This window comes from Myotis lucifugus, unplaced genomic scaffold, assembly GCF_000147115.1.
Source record: "Myotis lucifugus unplaced genomic scaffold, Myoluc2.0 scaffold_523, whole genome shotgun sequence".
Lineage (NCBI taxonomy): Eukaryota > Metazoa > Chordata > Mammalia > Chiroptera > Vespertilionidae > Myotis > Myotis lucifugus.
Genome location: NW_005871571.1, coordinates 137,878 through 156,958, shown reverse-complemented (window position 1 = coordinate 156,958; position 19,081 = coordinate 137,878). Strand labels below are relative to the sequence as shown.

General features: G+C 56.9%; 1 protein-coding gene across 1 annotated transcript in view; it reads left to right on the top strand.

Annotated features, from left to right (window-relative positions):
• ARHGEF10L (Rho guanine nucleotide exchange factor 10 like) overlaps positions 1-19,081 on the top strand; it is a 115,409-nt gene that overhangs the window by 91,608 nt on the left and 4,720 nt on the right. The window contains exons 25-26 of the mRNA XM_023745203.1: positions 13,799-13,973; positions 15,471-15,580. Coding sequence (XP_023600971.1) covers positions 13,799-13,973; positions 15,471-15,580 — 285 coding nt within the window. The remainder of the gene's footprint in view (positions 1-13,798; positions 13,974-15,470; positions 15,581-19,081) is intronic.

The following is a 19,081-nucleotide window of genomic DNA, read 5'->3' as shown; positions in this document are numbered from 1 at the left end:
ACACTAGTTATCACTACTTGTTTGCCGAACTGAAATCCTCGTCGCCACATTATGTGGCTTATGTGGAAAACCACGCTGCTTCCTGAGAGTCCGTGTTGGTGGGCGTGTGTCCGTATTGCATTGTGGGTCCGCCATCCTCTCCCTTCACTGCCAGGAATGCTTCCTCCTGCTGACAGCTGCCATGGACCAAGGGAAGCACAGGGGCCTGGGCCGGGCCCTGCCCACCTCTCCTCCGATTCTGTCCCTCACCAGCCACGGTGCCGTCCTGCCCAGGCCCTGCACCTCAGCTCTGCCCTGCCGCCCCTGTCGCCGGGCGGCCACCAGGCTGCAGCTCGAGGCTGGGGTGATTTAAGACTAGTTCTGGGTCCGCTACTCTGAGAAAGGGATCAATATGGCCTTTCACCTGCTTTGCACACCATGGAGGGTGTCATAAAGTGCTGGGTGGGGGAGGCGGGTGGAGGAGGGGGAGGGGAGGGAGGCTTCCCAGCGGGGCCAGCGGGAGCACGCGCCTGGTCTGCCGCCAGGGAAATGGCAAAGTTTGTGTGGGCAGCTCGCCTTCAGCACACACGATCCTCGGGCACAGTAACGAGGTGATGGCCGTGCATGTTTAATACAGCCACGCTCTGCTGCTGCTTGCAATAGAGAGGGAGCCTCCGCCCTCGCGCCCCGGCTCGGAAAACAGCTTGGTCTGGGGCTGCTAATGGCCTCCCCATCTGCATGGCTGCTCCACGTTGGTCTGGGCTCCACATTCGTCTCATCTCGTCTTGGTGCCTCCACGGCCAGCCAGGCTCGGAGGAGGGGGCTGGAGATGGCGCTGCTGTCTGGGCTGCTGTGGCCTCGTGCGGGTGCCCAGGACTCAGCACCTGCAGGAAAGGGCCCTTGTGTGAGCTTTTCAGCCAAATGCCTCACTTCAGAGAGAGGGCATCTCTTAGCAGCCAACCCCCCCCCCCGCCCCCCCCCCCCCTGGCCCCCGATTTCAAAAAAACCCTTCGGGGGGATTGAGATACTTAATGCTGTTCAGGGCTCCAAGCCCAGAGGAGTATATGTTGACCAAGGCTGTGGCTCTGGCCCAAATTCCAAAGCATAAGGGGGTTCATCTAGGGCAGTGGTTCTCAACCTTCTGGCCCTTTAAATACAGTTCCTCATGTTGTGACCCAACCATAAAATTATTTTCGTTGCTACTTCATAACTGTAATGTTGCTACTGTTATGAATCGTAATGTAAATATCTGATATGCAGGATGGTCTTAGGCGACCCCTGTGAAAGGGTCGTTTGACCGCCAAAGGGGTCGCGACCTACAGGTTGAGAACTGCTGATCTAGGGAGTATGCTAATTCTAAGGAGTTCTCCCTGGCTTCTCTCATCCCCAGGAGGTAATAGCAACCAACACATATTGAGAACTTAATGTGGACCATTTATGGGTTTCAGGACTTTGCATAAATTAACTTATTTCATCCCCGAATCCCTCTCTGAGATTAGTACTCTTATTACTCCCACTTTACAGATGAGGAGACAGAGGCACAGAGAGGTTAAGTGGCTGGCCCAAGGTCACACAGCTAGAGGGAGGCTGAGCTGGGATCTGAGCACAGGCCCCCACACCCGAGTCTGCTCTTGACCTTCGTGCCGGCCGCCCTGGAAGGCTAAAGGCTCCGTCTCCTTTGGGCTGCACTGTCCCCTGCAGTTTCTGTCCCATCCTACGTGCCCTCTTGGGAACTCTCATTTGTTCACACACCTGCTTTTTCCACCAACACTTCTTCGGGGCCCAGGATTGCTCACGTAGCTCACATGGCAGGTGCACCGGAAAGGGTCGTGGAGGACAGACAGGTGGTGTCCTGCCTTTCCGGCCCTCATGGAGGGTGCTGGACGGATGGACACGAGGAAGACCCGGTGTCAGCTCCCCAGGAGCTCAGGGTCAGCCAGTAGGAGGCCCATTGGGAACCCAGGGGAGGTGGGTGCCAGGCGCAGCCAGAGGAGGGATGGGAGCAGGGAAGGTTCTCGGAGGGCGGGATCCCTGAGGAGGCTGGGCTCTGAGGGGTGAAGGGAGAGAGGAGGCAGGAGGATGCTCTAGGCAGAGAGAGCCCCATGAGCCAAGGCCAAGCCAAAGACAACCCGGTGTGTGTGGGCCCCGGGGTGGTGTGGATGGCTCCCCGGGAGGCCTCCAAGGCGGGCCGCCCGGGCTGTCTCCATTAGGCCCACTTGGCCCCCGCTGGCTGCCCCTGACCTTGCCGAGCCCATCCCCCAGGGAGCAGCGCCCGCAGTCTGTCTCAGGGTGTGATGCTTGTTCAGCTCCTTGATCCCAGTGGAGGCAGCAGCGAGGCTGTTAAATAGTAATGCAGCTTGCCAGGGCCTGTGTCAACACCGCATCCCCCGCGTTCATTATCTCCATCGGCGGCCACCTTCAGAGTCTGATCCAGTTGTCTGGAGTCATTTTAACCGATCGCTGGAGGGGACAACCAGCGGTGGGATGATGGTTGCATCTCAATTTAAAAAAATCTTATTGGGGACAGGCGGAGAGGAGGCCTGTGGTGTGCGGGGTGTGCTCTGTGAGTGGGGGCGATCTGGGCACCGGGCAAGGCTTGCTCCCCGACACGGTGTGGGCTGGGGTCTCCGTCACCCCTGCTCATAGGAGGTGGCAGTGGCGGCAGGGATGGGGGGTGGAGACGGGGCTGGGTTCTATGTGTTTGGAGCCTCATGTCGCTGCGGAGACCAGCTGGGCCCATGTTGTAGATGGGGAGGTGGGCCAGAAGGCAGGCCGTTCACCTGTAGTCGGTGGCCCCCGCTCCCCAGCCCCTCAGCCACGCTGACCCCTTGTTGGTCTCTGAACATATCAAGCTCCTTCCCACCCCCAGGCCTTTGCCTCTGCTGTTCCCCTGCCTGGAACACCATTCCCTCAGCTTCTCTTGGGCAGCTCTTCTTCCTCTTAGCTCAGCCGCCACCTCCTGGGTGGGACCCGCCCTGATGGCTCCATCAGCGTCTCCTCTGCCCGTCACAGTCTTGACACAGTTCCTGCCTTTACTGTCATCAGAGCATTGACCATGGTCTGAAATTACCTCCTGACCAGGATCCATCGGCCCTCGCTGGGCTGTCCACGGAAGAGCACAGGGCCTGGCCTGTCTTGTTTGCTGGGTCCCAGGGCCGGGCCCTGCCCCGCCTCTCGGCCAGTGATGGTGGGAGAAGGTGGGGATGCCCTGCCTGTGTGGGGCAGGCCCCAGGGGGGGGGCTGGTGGGAGTGTGCCGTGACCCGTGATCATTCCTTCTGGGTGGAAGGTTGACAATCGGCGGGAGGAGGCTCACGGCGCCGGCCCGCTGGGGAAGTGTCCTGGGAGGAAGGGTGCCTTCCAGGAAGCGGGACAGAGGGGCCACACCTGGAGAAGGCGGAAGGAATTTGGTAAAGGGCTGGTCAGAGGGTCTTGTGCCCAGGAGGGTGGGTCCTGCTTGGGGCAGGTGGGACATATGTGGGTGGGACAGCTGGGTCACCCCGAGGTCTCTGCTCTGACCTGACAGCCTTGAGACGCTTCTGTGGCAATCCCTTCCCCAGGGCCCCCTTGGGGCTCCTGGTCCTGCCTGGGAAGGGCCGGAACACAGGCAAGTTGTGCCCCGTTTGGGGACCAGGCCTGGCTCCCGCCCACAGGGTTGTGGTGAGGGGTAATAGGGGCAACCCTTTCCCAGAAGACCCCGGCTCCCCCACCCTCGGAGAAGCCTGTGCAGACCACCCCCTTCCACATACCCCCGCTCCCCACCCTGGCAGGACATGCCTGGCGCATAGTAGGTGCTCACTGAGGGGCTGTGAAGGACAGAGGGCTTTTACCTTAGGGAAATGGGCTCTGTCTGGGGGAGTGTGTGTGTGTGTGTGGGGCGGGGGCGGTCCGCTAAGTCTGGAAGGGAGTTGTGGGCAGAGCAGGGGTCTGAGGGCTTGATTTTAACCGCTTTCCGGGCTGGCGGACACATGCCTCCCAGTGGCTCCCGGGCACAGATACCTGCTGTCACTGAGCTCATCAGATGAGAAACTCCTCCGGGTGTCTGGGCACTAGCGGCCCTCAGACTTCCCCCTGCCCACCCCCAGGGACACGCCTTCCCCACCCTTAATTTTCGCGTTTAGTGCCCAAACTTAGTTTGCATGTATTAGCTGTTGTAAATCTATCACAACAGTGAGGCGCAGCATGAATAATGCATCACGGGGCTGTATTAGTTTTCTGTCTCCTATCTTATTTATGACACGAAACGGGTGGGAATTTGCAAAAGCGAAACCCAGGCGCAAGGCTTCTTGGGTAATGGTATGCAAATTGACGTGAGGGCGGAAAGATCCGCTAAGTCCTTCTTGCTGGCCCCGCCTTCGGGCCGGCAGGGCCTGGGGATCGGGTCGCCTCCCTCCACGGAGTCCTCCCAGTGCAGCAGTCCTGCCTTAATTTTTTCCCATTTTGGTGTGTGTCTCATTGTTATTGCTGTCATCCTGTTCTTTTTTTTTTTTTTTTTTCCAAATTACAAGTTGGCAGGTGAGACTTGAGAAATCGATTTTTCTAAAGGTTGCGGAGACTTCCTGGAGGCTCTGACAGTAACGAGTTCCAGGAGGGTGCGTGGCTTCCAGCAGCATGAAGAACTTGAGGTTAGATCCTTTCAGGAGGCTTGTGAAGGGCAGGGCTGAAGGGCAGGCCGTGGGGGTGGGGGCGCCCTTCCTGGGGGCGTCGGGGGCTCAGGACTGTGGTTGCCGACTCTGCTCCTGAGTCTGGGTGTCTCAGGGCACGTCTTGAGGGGCTGGGCTGGCTAAGGGCAGGGCTCCAGGCCCCTTCTCTCCTCATCGGGAAGAGCTCAGGTCTTATATCCAATATTGGGACCCCCAGCCCCCAGGCCCGGAAGATTTACGTTGATGAGAGGATTTCGTGGTTGGAAAATAAACGTGGTTTGAAGCTGTTGGCTCAGGAACAAGTTCTGTAAAGCCACAGAGGAGAAAAGGGAGGCAGCAGGGGAAGGCCGATGGGAGGGGACATTGTGCAGAGAATAGGGGGGTGGGGGGATGGCCACTGGAGGTGACTGTGGGGCAGCAGGTGTCAGTCCTCTTCCCTCTTGGCGCCCTGGCTGTCAGGGTCCGTCTGACCTTCCCTCTACCTGGCTCCTCCACGTCCTCCCACCTCTGCATGGTCACGCTCCTTCCCAGTGCTGCTGCAGTGAATGGAGAGGACAGACACCAAGGGAGCAGCCGCCCAGCCCCTGGAACTGGGCGGGGACACACAGGGCCAGGGACAGACCCACTGGGAGCCAGGCCCTGTGCTGGGCCCTCACGGACAGTGGAGGCTGAGATTGTGCGCCAGAGCCGGGCTGCGGGTGTAGTCACCATCCAATGAGGTCACACAGGCAGAGGGTTAGCCGTCCAGTGCTGAGTGCTCACTCAAGCCCGTAGGTGCTGCCAGCTCAGGCCCCGCAGCCGGGCTGGGGGAGGGTCTGCCTGGCGGGACCCTCCTGGAGAGGCATTCCTGGCTTCCTCGCTACCTGGTCTGAGCTCAGCTCAGATGGTGGTCATTGTGGGCTGGGGAGCTGGGCTGGCTAGCTTCAGACCCTGGCTTGACCACTGAGTGCCTCAGTTTCCCCACCTGTAAAATGGGATAATTACAGAACCTACTCCACGCTAAGCTTGATATACGTAGAGCACAGAGTGTAAGTAGTGCTCTGATGACCAGAGGCAAAGGGCCCAGGCAGGGTCTACAGGTGCAACTCGGTCTGCTCTTGGAGCTGGGAAGCAAATAGAGCGCAGAGCAGCCATAGCCAGACATCTGGAATTAAGTTCTGAGGCCTGGCTGCTGGGGATCCTTCCAGATCAAAGCTCCCATCAAACCCTGCTTCAGAACTGTCCAGGCTGCCTCTTCCAGGCCTGGCTCTTCCAGCCCCTGGCCCAGGGGTAGGCACTGTACCAGGTCCCTGTCCTCATGGACCTGCCCCTCTGGGGTGGGTGTGGTGGTGGGGTTAACACCCCCAGGGAGTTAACCCTTATTGAAACTCACTCCTCTCAGAGGCTGTTCCAAGCCCTTGGCAAGTAGCAACTCCTGTAATCCTTACAGCATCCCTTTGCAGTAGTTCTCTTATCACCCCCATTTGAAAGTGGAGGAAACTGAGGCAGGAAGTGGTGGAGCTGGACTTGGACCTGACAGTCTGGCTCTGAGCCCCTGGCCTCACGGCCTGTCCTGAGTAGGAAACAGATGACAAGCTAATCTCAGGCCACAGTGAGTGTCATGCGGAGGGCGAGCCAGGCACACAGAGCTCCGCCTCCCCTGTCCAGGACGGTTCACTCGGTTTTGAGCCTCGCTTCCTCCCCCGATTAGAGGCTCAGGGGTCCCACCTCCTTGTGGGGGTTGCAGGACACCGTGAGGTGAGCTGAGCTGCGTGACTGCAACCCGGGCATGCACAGGTGCCGGAGGTGCCCGTCCCATTTCCACTGCTCGGCCTCCATAGGTCCCTGAGATGGCTGGGCCAGGGGCGGGCGCCAGGCACCTGCTTGTACAGGGCAAGGCGGGAGTGGCTGCCGGGGCACGATCATGCAAAGGTCTCCCCTCAGGTGTCCATGGAGAGGAACCGCTGCGCTGGCTCATATAATTGAAGAAAACAAAAGGAAATTAAATAGCACTAATGAGGAGAATATCGAGTCCAGGTTCTTTTATTTTCCGCTTCTCCCAGAACGGCCAGATGCGCCGGAGGATTTAATTTGTTTTCTTTTTAAAGGCAAAATGTCAGTGCGGCCGCAGCCGGATAGCCTCCCAGCCGTGGCGCTCTCTGTGCCTCGGCCTGGGCTGTGGTTGGGGTGGCAGGGGGTCAACCCCAAACTCTGTGCCCACCCTCTATGTGCTTTGTGACAAGTTGGCCTTAGCGCAAGAAAGTTTAACTTTTGCATGCCGGTTGGCCATCTTTCTAGAAAAATGCACCAAAGACACCAAACTTTGAACAATCAATTCCAAAGTGGGTTGCTAAAAGTTTTGGACTGGCTCTCAGTTCTGAAGCTGATGGGGCTGTCCATCCCTCTGTCCCTTCTACGTTTCCATGGGGGTCCCAAGCTAGGAGCATCCCATGAAGTCTCTTGTTAGTCAGGAATGGCCTCATCCCCACTATACAGATGAGTACACTGAGACCCAGAGACGTTAACTGACTGCTGGTGAGAGGTGGATGCCTCAGTCAGAAAGCGCCTGGAACGCCCTAGCTGGTTTGGCTCAGTGGATAGAGCGTCGGCCTGTGGACTGAAGGGTCCCAGGCTCGATTCTGGTCAAGGGCACATGCCCGGGTTGTGGACTTGGTCCCCAGTAGGGGGCGTGCAGGAGGCAGCCAATCAATGATTCTCTCTCATCATTGATGGTTCTCTCTCACCCTCTCCCTTCCTCTCTGATGTCAATAAAAATGTATTTAAAAAAAGAAGAAGAAGAAGAAATGCGCCTGGAAGGGAAGCTCTGCTTCGAGCGCGTGGTCGCTCGGCCTAGACCGGGTCGGATTCTGATAGCAGAGTGTCTAGGCATCGGCCGAGGCTCACATGTGTGTGTGCGGGGCTCGGAGATTGCGTGTGGGCTTTGGAGTCCCAGGAGGGTGACCAACCTCCCCGGTTTGCCCAGGATGAGGAGCTGGATGTCTCGTGCTACAACGGGGACCTCCCTGGGCAAACTGGGTAAGTGGGTCACCCTAAGCTGGAATCCTGGCTTCCCCCATTTTCTAAGCACTGTGACTCAGTGACCATCACTCAGCTGGAGCGTGACCTCCGGCTGACGGAGTGACTCTGCACCGCGGGTTCTGTAAGTTTCGGTGTCCCGCCTGTTAGATGAGGATGGACCGGTGGTGCCGGGTGTTGATGGAGGCAGAGTTGCGGAGGTTCTATGGCTGGTCTCTGGCCCAGGATGGGCCTCCTAGGCCAGAAGGGGTGGTGACTGAGCAGGGAGGGGGAGGCCGGAGCCCCTTCGCACTACACCCCCCGGGGTGCTGGGCCTGAGGGTGCTGGGGAGATCACTGAGCTTGGGTCCATGCCCAGCTCCGCCCCTGCCTGTGGGTCACCCGGCTCCTCCCGTCCCCTTTCTGGGCGCGTTCCTCTTCTCTCATAAGGGTCTCTGTGAGGATGGAACACTGCGGCCTGGGAAAAGCCTGGCGCATAGTAGGAGCCCAACAAATAGAGCTGCCAGCCCCCGACCTTGGCCCCAGCAGCTCCTGGCCCCCGAAAGCCCCAGTGTTCCTTCCCGGCTCCTTGGCATCATCTTAGCTCTAATGACTTTGAATTCTGAGCTGCTCACCTGGGAATTTCTAGAAACCAGCACAGAGCGTCACCTGGAGGCACATAAATATTGTACGACTGGAGGTTGGGCTGTGTCAGCACTATTTGGGGCCGTCTCACTCACCGAAGCCCTCTGTGCAGTGCCTGTGGGGGCTGCCATGAGGCTGCAGGGACAGGGCGAAGGGGACAGGGCGCCGTGAGCGGGTGCAGGACACCTGGTTTCTTCCCAGCGCCCCGACCGGCTCCTGATTGCAGCCAGCGTGCACGGAGCACCCAGCGTGCAGCCCTGTCCCTGGAGCCTCCCAGCACCATGGACAGAGAGAGGAGACCCAGCTCCCTGGCCAGGGACAAGCTGGGAGCTGGCGGCAGGCCCAGGCCTCCCCTCCGGCGGCCAGCTTTTAATTTTTTTAAATAACTGTCTCTCCCTACTCAAGTTTTTATTTAAAAAAATTAAAACTACCAGAAAGTTGAAAGAAGAGTACAATGAGCACGCATGTATTCTTCACCGAGTAAGCCAGCTAACATTTTGTCATCATTCCTAACCCCCCCAAATTATGCATATAAAGCCCCCCCTTTTGGGGTAAACCATTTAAAAGTCAGTTGTCGGCATCATCATCCTCCATGTGCAAATGCTTCAGCAAGGCTCTCCTAGGTGCCTTCAGTAGCATTTAACGTACCCAGAAGTTTGACATCCATGTACTGTCCACGTGCACATTTTCACCAGAGTATCCTTCTGAGCTTCTCCCCAGCCCCACCCAGGATCCAGCAAGGGCCGCATGTTGCATTTGGTTGTCATGTCTCTTTAGTCTCCCTTTGATCAGGAATAATCCCTTTGCGAGCTCGTGTGTGCATGTGCGTGTGTGTGTGTGTATCCATGATATGCACTTTTTTGAGACGTCCAAGCCAGTGTCTTCTAAAAAGTCCCATCATCTGGAGTTGCCCAGTTGTTTCCTCGTGACGAGATTTGTGTGGCCAGATGCTTGGACAGATGTGACTTCCTGTCACATCACCCAAGGAGGCGGGACATACAGGCCCCCTTCTTGATCGCTGGGTCCAGGTGGGTTCGCCAGGTCTCCCCATCATAAAGGTACCAGATTCCCTTTGTAATGTAAGGTCCCCTGCAGGTGATCCTTGGAGAATTTGTGGATATACTGTTCCTCAGCAACACCCTCCCCTTTAATTACCACTACCACTACCGCTACCGCTTCCGCTACAAATTCCTAGGGTCGTTTTAAAGCCCCCACTCCTGGGCCCCCAATACCGCTAGGGGTTAGGGGAGGCATCCAGAGGTAAGACATGGGAAGCCAAGACCTGAGTTGGGGGGCCAGGTGGGCAGCGTATCTCCTGGCCCTGGCGGGGAGGAAAGGAGAGGCCCCCACTTTGATGGAGATGCGCCCCTGCCCTTGTTGAGGTGACAGCCTCCCCTGCAATTTCTGAGCTCCTCTCTGGGCAAGTGAGCACCCCAGCTGCGTGGCTTGTCAGCCCGAGCCCAGTGGGCAGCGAGAGCTGGGCCTCACTGCCGCCTACACCACGGGATGCTGCCCTCAGCCCCCCTCGGGCACATGATGCCAGCGTGCCACTGCGCCTGCCCTGCGTGCCCTGGCATAGGGAGGGGTCCTGGGGAGCCTGGAGAGAACGGAGGAGCGAGGGGCTGGGCCGCTGTGCTGTGGTTCAATGTACCTTTGCCCCGCCCCACCCGCCTCACCGCTGGGTTGGCGGGTTGCGCAGGCCTCGTGCAAGGCCCGTTGGGCCTGGAGACAGACTTGTGAGGCCTCTGGAGAAATGAGCCTGGATTTCACCACTGACTTCTCTGTTAATTCGGTTCTGACAGCAGCAGGGCCGGCTGGCTGCAGATTCGGGGGCACCTTTCCGTGGTCCCAGGCCTCTCGGTTTCAGCGCGGGTTGGCTTTCTCGGAGGCAGGGAACGCTCACTTTTCTGCAGGAGCCGGGCAGGAGCCTCACTGCACATGTGTGAGCACGCACCCACCTTCCTGATGGTGCGTGTGTTTTTGTGTACAAGTATGTGCGAGCTGCCTTTGGAAAAGTCTGGACGGAGCACCTGCTCCCCGTCCGCCCGTCCACCTCTTCACCGAGGGCGGCGGCCTGGGAAGTCAGGTTGGGCCTCAGGGTCTCATCGGTGAGGTCCTCGCCGGGCCTCTCCCAGCAAGGCCCCGGGAGTGTCCTGTCTGAGCAGGCGCTCGGCCTGCGTGTGGGCTTTCAGGAAAGTTGTCTCCGGCGCAGGCTCTTCTGGAGAATAACACCCCCTCCACCAGGGTTTCCCGGAAGGAGGTGCCTCTCAAGAAGAGAGAACTGTGCAGGCGGGGGCGGAAAAGGGGAAGGGACTAAGCAACACAAAACAAAACCCCGAACCTCACACACAGACAACAGTGTGGTGATGGCCAGAGGGAGGGGTGGGAGGAGGTAGAAGAGGGTAAAGGGGTAAGTGGTGATGGGAGGAGACTTGGCTTGGGGTGGTGAACACAGTGCAGTGTGCAGATGATGTATAATAGAATTGTACACCGGAAACCTGTGTAATTTTATGGACCAACGTTACCCCACTAGATTCAATAAAAAGGTTTAAAAAAAGAGGAAAACAAAAGAGAACTGGAAGCTAGGCTTGCCAGGACTATGGGCAGCAGGTTTGGGGTGAAAGGACAGAGAAATGGAAATTCACCCCCCCCCTCTCACCCCCCTGGCATTGCATGGTCTGGACTTGGCTTTGTGGAGGCTGTGAGGGGTTCAGCCTCTCCCCAAATTCCAGAGGCTCCCTGGCTGAGTCTCCCGCACCTGGGCCTTCACTGGGGTGGGCTGCTGAAGAAAGAAGGACAGAGAACCCCCACCCCCCGGGAGCCCCTAGTCTGAGCCCCCGGTCTGAAGGAGGAAATAGCTCCCTGTCCTCTCCTTGCTCCTGGGGAGCCCCCACTTTGATGGAGATGCGCCCCTGCCCTTGGTGAACTTCCTGTCTGAGAGGGAGCTATCGCTGCTGCTCTCAGGGTTCCCCAGTAAAGGGTGAGCCTCAGAACCCTGCCTCCTGAGAGCACCCCATTTCCCCCAGCTGGGACGCAGAGCTCAGCCATCAGGGGCTGGCTTAGAAAAAGCAATTTTGTTGGCCATCTCAAAGTCTTGCCCTTCTGGGTCCTGCATTCGGATCGGGAATGAGATCAGGAATGAGCTTCCAGTTGATTGCCTTGGTTCCCTATGGAGGACCCCCTAACCCCCACCAGCTTCTTTGTCTCCATGGGAAACCTCTTGGTGATTGGAGACGGGATGGAGTTGGGTTGAGGCTCCGGCTAGAGTGACTCTGCAGCAAAACAAGCCGAGTCGTGTTACTGCCGCTTCCTGTTCACCAAGCTCGCACGAGGCCCGGAATTCCAGGCTCCTGCCACACACAGCTGATGAGCTGAGCCCCTTTCCCAGGTAAACCCGATCATGGCACTTACCAGCTCAGCCCCCTCCAGCACTTACAATCAAACTCTTCACTGGATTTTAAGGTGGCCCTGCCCACCTCTCCCACCTCTGTCTTAGCACTGTGCTGCCCACACTGACCACCTTTCTGTTTCTCAAGCATGGCAAGCTCATTCCTGCCCCAGGGCCTTTGCACCTCCTGTGCCCTCTGCCTGGAATGCTCTCCCCACCCTCACCCCAGTATTCCAGGGCTGATTCCTTCATGTATTTAATGTCTCTGATTAAATGCCTCCTAAAGAGACCTTCTCTGGCCACCCAACCTTAATGGCTCCCAACATTTTTTCCTGTGCAGCGGTTTTAATTATTTGGAGTCATCTTTATCTGTGTGTTTGTTTCACTGGTCTCTGCACTGGGAACACACACTTCATGAGATCCCCTGGGTGATCTCATTCATCATTACCTTCCCAGCACCTAGACCCATGCCAAGCACATAGTAGGAGCTCAAGAACATCTGTTAATGAATGAGACCATATTAGGAACTGGGCCTGCACCGAGCTCCCCTTCACCCAGGTCCCTGTAACCTCGTGACAACTTCCACTTACAGATGGGAAACTGAGGGCCAGGCCTGTGCAGTTACTGAGGAAATTAGCTCTAATAGCAGGTCTGATAGCAAATCCATGTTCTGTCCAACATCTTCCTGCAGTTTCGGGTTTCTGTGCTCTTTACAGAGGAAAGGGAAGGAGGAAACTCATGAGGCACTGCCCATGGGCTAGTCCTCCACGTCCAGGTTTCTCCTTCCCTGCACGTCTTCCTCTCTCTCTCTTTTTTTTTTGCACTTGCTGCTCTACCATTCACATTTTCCTATGTTCTTTACGCAGTCTGTGTAAACGATTTTGAGTGGGTGTGGAACAGTCCACCGAGTGGATGTGTCGGAGTTACCTGAATGGCTGGGCACTTAGGTTGTTTCCAGTCTGCTGTGCTGCAGTTGTCTGCATTGGAGCAACATCTGGATGTTGTAGATGAAGCTCAAGGGTCCGTCCGTGCACTCTGACCAAATGTTACTGCGTGCTGGCCCCTGTGCCGAGCAGGGGGCACTGATAGGCCTGGGGCTCTGTCTGCTGTTGGAGATCATAGTCCGGGTGGGAGGCGCTGAGCAGACACAGGGTGGCGTAGGTGTCACGGGGCTGGAGAGTGGAGAACCGTGTGCAGAAGGTGGTCCGGTGCAAGGGCGGTGGGGGGTGCCTCATGGAAGAGGGGCATCACCCCGAAGGGGAGTCTTCAGGTGCTGAAAGGCTGTTGCCAGGAGGGCACTGGGTGATGCACACAGCACATAGGTCACCATGAGGGCGGAGGCATGGCCACGTGGTTCCTCCTGAGTGTCCTTCCGGCCCAGGCTCGGGTCGGCCTGGAGTGGAGGGAGCCTGCGAGGGCAGAGCTGAGGCAGAGGCGGGCGGAGTGCCGAGTTAAAGAACCTGGACTTTGTCCTGCGGTGGATGGGAACTCTGACTGTCTTCTCTCTTTAAAAAAGAGGTTTTCTTTAAAAGACCAAAATTATACATACACCTATTTAAAAAAATCAAATAGCATAGACTGGTTCATCCCCAGACCCCTTCCTGGGAGAAAATGCTTGTCACCTGTTTCTGTTTTCAATTCACCTGCATGACTGTAACTTGTCTGCCCTGCTGGTTCCTGACTTATCAATGTTGGACATTCTGTGTTGCCTCCCCCTGTAAAAGGTGAGGATTTGGCTCACAGCACCCACCTCTCTTCCCAGGAGTTGTGTTGGCTGCCTTTGTAACTTTAGATAATATGTAAGTGGCTGCTTCCTCCCATTGACTTTAGTTCTTTCTCTCCTGTCACGGTGGCGTGCTAGAGCCGGGTCTTATCAACTCCTAAGAGCCTGGTGTGTGTGACTTTCTCCCTGCTCCTTGTTCAGTGATGTCGTGTGGGTAGCTTGAGATTGGCCCTATTGGAAGTATTTACACCAGGGGAATTGGCAGACACGACACACCAGGGTACCTCTGCCTGTTAAACAATTACCGACACGCCACTGCTGGGCTCCTGGGGTTTCCTTCCGGCCTCAGCTGGTTCAGGCAGAGGCCAGAGTAGCTTGGCCCCCAGGTGTTTGGCTGGCCCAGCACCAACACCGCCACTCTGTCCGCAGCAAAGCTTCGAGGCTCACCAGGATGAGGCCGTGAGCGTGACGCACATGGTGAAGGCAGGCAGCGGCGTCTGGATGGCCTTCTCCTCCGGCTCCTCCATCCGCCTCTTCCACACGGAGACGCTGGAGCACCTGCAAGAGATCAACATCGCCACCAGGACCACCTTCCTCCTGCCAGGTGAGGCTGCGGGGGCCTCGTCCTGGGCCTGTGGAGGGAGGGCGCTGACAGTGGTGGCCAGCAGAGGTGCATCCTGCCCAGCCCATCTCATTAACCTTGTGGGAGCCTTAGGTCGGCCTTGAAACTGGGCCTCCAAAGCAGGCAGTGGAGGGTTTAGAATTCGAGCCCAGGACTGTCCTTTTAAAGCCCTGCGCGCTGTCACCACGTCCCCCCTCGGCCTGCAGCACAGGGGGTGCGGGCTCGCAGGAAGTGAGGCTCTGAGCTCAGTGGACTCTCCTAAGTCAGGCAGCTGCTAAAAAGCCACTCTGGGTGGAACCAGGCCTGTCTACACCTGCCACTCCTCAGGTTGACAAGAAACCAACTCTGCCTCGAATCACCTTCAGGATGAGGTGCAGGGGAAGAGCGAGGGCCGAGCAAGGGGCTCTTTGCTTAGAGGCTTTTCTAAGAAAGGCAGCTGTCCCTTTTGGTTCCCTGGCCAGGCTGGGAGTGGGGATTGGACAGCATCCCGGGGCCTGTGCTTCCTCCTGCAGAGCTGTTGGTGAGACGTGATGGAGAGGATTAAGGCTGGAGTGCACCTAACCCCTGCCCATCTCTGTCTGAGGCTTTGGCGGAATTGGCTCTAGGCATCTCCCTTACCATCTGCTGCCCACGCTGCCGCCCAGACCCCCGCAGGCTGTGCTAGGAGAGCAGGGCGGCCACCTGCTCAGGGCTCATTCCCGCCCACAGCTGGCCTTAGAGCAGACCACAGAGCCAGCTGCAGCAGCCCGCCTTGCCTCCCTGCTTGGCCCCGCTTCCACCAGACAGGCCGACTGACCCAAGCACTGCAGGCTGGGCTGGTCTTAGCAGCTGGGGAGCTGAAGGGCCCTGGGGCCAGGGGCAGAGCAGGCATGGCAGGCTGAGGGCCTGGCGCCAATTGTTACCAGGACTCGGCAGATGGGCCACGGCGTCGCTAAAAGCAGCTGAGCCAGGAGACTGACCTCCCGTTGTGTGAGGCTGGGCCAAGGGCGGGCACGCTAGCCAGCACTTTGGGGGCCGTGGGAGCCTGTCTCACCCCAGAGGCCTGGTTCCTGACCCCACGTGGAGCGCCTGGAAATCACCCTGGCCCCTGCTTCCTCCCAGCTCGTTGAGACTGTCCCTGACTTGTGGCCACAGGGGATCTTGTACCAACAACAAGATCAACAACAAACAGCGATAGAATGTAATTAACTACCACCCCGCCAGGAGCCCTACTGTGAGCGAGGTCCCAGGCGCTTGACCCACAGGGTCTCACTTCATCTTAACCCCGTGAGGTGGGGGTTGTCCCCGCTGTACAGATGCAGGAACTGAGGTTTGCTCAGCAGATCAGGAGGCCGGTCTGTGGTCATGCCGCCCACCAGAGGCAGGACTGGGGTCACAAGAGGTCAGACTCACTTCAGAGTCCCACTGTGTGTAATGGGGGAAGGGATGACTTTAGAGGGGCCCAGAGTCCTGGCTCAATCACGTTTGGGTCTTGGGCAGGTCTCTTTGCCTCCCGGAACCTCTGGTCCCTCTGTGGGACTGGAGGTGGCTCCGGGCTCCTGGTAAATGCCATCAGTGCGGGAAGGCACCACGCCCAGTTCTGGGGTGTGGTGGGTACACCAGGAGGAGAAATGCCCCCTAACATGTTCCCTGGGGTGTGGGAGGGGCCTGCGGGGCCTGTGTTATAGGTCTTTTTTTTTGCAGCTTTATTTTTTTTGTATTTCATAGGATTTAGCCATTCTACACAGTAAATCCATTTAGCTTTGATAGATGTGTCTCTGTATCACAAAATATTTCCCCATTCACGCTGATAGCTAAATTATTTCAAGTTAGTGGGATAAGGGGAAAGTCGCACAATCTCTGGGCCTTTCCGATCTTGTCAAGCTCATCTGTGGGAGTGGGGAGAGTGAGAGGAAGCGTCACGGTTACCGGGGCCCAGAGGTGGATTTGTGGGCAGATGGGCTGCAGGTGGAAAAACTCCAGCTCCCACCGGCGCAGCTGACTCACTGTGAACGTTCAAAACACAGGCCCGCGCCCCCTGGCTGACTGGTTCTTTGCACTTACCCCTTAGAGCAGAGGTCCTCAAACTTTTTAAACAGGGGGCCAGTTCACTGTCCCTCAGACATTCCACACATGTGCACTGCGGGTCCGGGACGAGTCTGCTGCTAAGCAGGGCAGGCAGCGGCGGCAAAAATACCCGGTGGGCTGGATAAATGTTTTCGGCGGGCCGCATGTGGCCCGAGGGCTGTAGTTTGAGGACCCCTGCCTTAGAGAAGGGAGAGCGTCCATCATCGGGATGATTATTTCAGAGCCAGGTAAACCGAGGCCCAGGAGGTTAATCGACTGGCCCAAGGTCACGCTGCTGATGAGGCCGGAGCCAGGGCTCGAATCGCAGCCCCCTCACAGACTTACCGCACAGTCCCCCTTGCTAGGCCTCCGTTTCCCCATCTGTACGGTGAGGGGCCGAGATTTGAGCCAGAGCTTGACCATGCCGTGTAGGGCAGCCCGGAACCTAGAGTCGGGCAAGCTCTGCTGGGATCCTGGCTCTGCCACTTTGCAGCCTGTGACTGGGAGTGGATGGGGAACCTTTCTCATCCTTGGGCCCCTGCCTCTCAGGGAGGCGTGGGCCTGAGACGGTGCAGCCCTCTGGCTTGAGTAAGTCTCAGTCCCCGATGGTGCTGTTCACGGTCATCGGCTCCATCATGCCTTCTCGGCCATCCCCGTCCCTGGTCACACTGGCTACTGTGGGCCATGCGTCTCCCAAGGGGCTCCTTGCTCACCCCCACCCTCCGAGTCCATGCCCTTCCCTCCTCATCAGCTACATCCGAGCAGACAGAGCCACCCCTACGCTTGCCGGACCTCTTTGGGGCTGGGCCCTGGGCACATCCGGGATGGAGGCGGAGGTTCCTGGGTACAGGGCTTCCCGAAGGTGACTGCCCTGGGCCTTCTCCCTCCGGCTTGACCGTTCCTACACCACACAGAGAGCCCCCACACCCAAGGGCCCCCACACCCGAGGAATGCTGGGCTGGAGCTAGCATGGGGCAGAGGGCAGCTTCAAATCCTCCCACCTTGTGCCTCGGCTAAAGGACAACAGAGCGGGACTCTTACGTTCTTTATTAGAAATATTTAGAAAGTGTGTTTTCTTCGCCCACACCAGCAAATGAAATAATTGCATAATTAGTAATAAATTTGTTCCTCCTTTAAGCGTGGATTTCTTTAAGGGGACGTAAAATATTTATCACGCTTCCTTCCCCCGACCCCTGCCTTCCACTCGGCACCCGACTGGTATTAATGCATTTTTGAGCCTAAACTCCCTCCTCCTCTTAACTAGACAGGTCATTAATAAAACGTTCTCCGAGAGCCCGAGCTTTTTAAAGTTGCATATCTCCAGATAGATGGCTCGGGCGAGCTGCACGCTGCTGCATTAAGTCTCTGTGATAAAATATTTATCCACCATTAGGATTTTTTTCTCTCGGACTGTTTGTGAGGTGCCTTGCTCTTTCCCTCGAGGCGGAGGGGGCGGAGGAAGGGCCCCGGAATGAGGTCTGATGATGAAGTCATTTCTCAATGCCGGCATCTCTTTGGGTTTCTTGCTGCCTTCCTTTGGGTTTCGGCTATGGGGGTGGGGGGTGGGGTGGGGGTGGGTGGGAGGATGCAGGGGCATCAGGAAATGGTCTCCTTCTGGTCTTCAGGCTCCCGGGGCCCCGGAACAGGAGGTGAGGCGCTAGAGATGAAAAAATTTGCCACTGTTTCCGCGCTTGGCTTTATTGTTTTTGTGGGTTTATGGCTCTGGTGGAGCTGGTCGGAAGAGTCTAGGTCCTTTTAATAATTATAGCTGTTTTCCTAATAGCCTGCCTTTATTGATTGTGTACTAGGGCTAAGAGCTGTGCTCAACCGTGTATATATATTATCTCTATATGTGCTGTATATGTATATGCATATTTCTAATAACCATAAAATTGAGCTAGGTAGGTTTGTAATATTCATTGATCAATGAAAGTGACTTGTTAATTCACACAGTTAGTCAGTGACATCAGCACCCATGTCCTTTTCCACTCTTCTATATTTTTCATTCATTCATTCATTCATTCACCCACCCATTTACTCACGGATACTTGTTGAGTGTCTGCCATGGGCCATGGTACTGGGAATGGACCTTGAGCACAGATAAGCCTCTGCCCTCATGAAGCTTATAGTTGGGACAGCGAACAGCAAATAAGGAAAGGGAAGAAGAGGGTGGTTATAGACCTTGGCCGGGGCCAGGAGGGAAGACGGCTGGTGACGAGAGGGAGCTCGTAGCCTGAGCCTGTTGCTCTGACTTCCCGGGGCCAGGAACACCCAGTGGGACCACAGGTGTCCTAGTAGTTGACGCAGATGTGAGGCACAGTCCTGGCCCCACAAACCCGCAGATGCTGTGTGTGAAATAAATAGTGCCTGCCGTCAAGTGATGAACTGGCTTTTTTTCGGTGTGGTTTGCATTTCCACGTTGAATCAATACTATGAATATGACTTTTTGAGTTTGCATCACATCGCCAGACTCATATATCTCCCTGCCTGCTGACAGCTCCATTTGGCTGTCTAACGTGCATCTCAAGCAACACATCCGGCGGAGAACTTGGACTTCCACCCCAAGCCCGCTCCTCCCCCATCTCAGTCGGTGTCTCTGCCGTGTACCGGCTGCACGAGACAAAACCCTCCGAGTTGCCCTTGATTCCTCCCCTTCCTCTCCTCCCACTCTGGTCAGTCAACGGCTCTGTTGTTCTGCTTCAAAACAGATCTCAGACCTGTTGGCTTCTCATTTTCTTCCTGCCACCATTGCGTCTCTGTCACCATCTTACGCGCCCTTCTTCCCTCACTGCTAAACGCTCCTCTAAAATCAGGTCTATCCCTCACCTGTTAGACCTTCTGGTAGCGTCTCATCACGCCCAGAATGAACAGTCACAGTCCTTACCCCGACTCGTCCACTCTCCTGACCTCCCTCTGCTCATCTCGAGTTTGCCCTGGTCTCCGAGCTGCACTCGCTTCAGTCTGTTCCACCAACCTGCTAAGCTCATTCTTGTCACAGGAGCCTTTGCACGTGCTGTCTCCCAGGCTTTGGCTCAGGTCTTGAC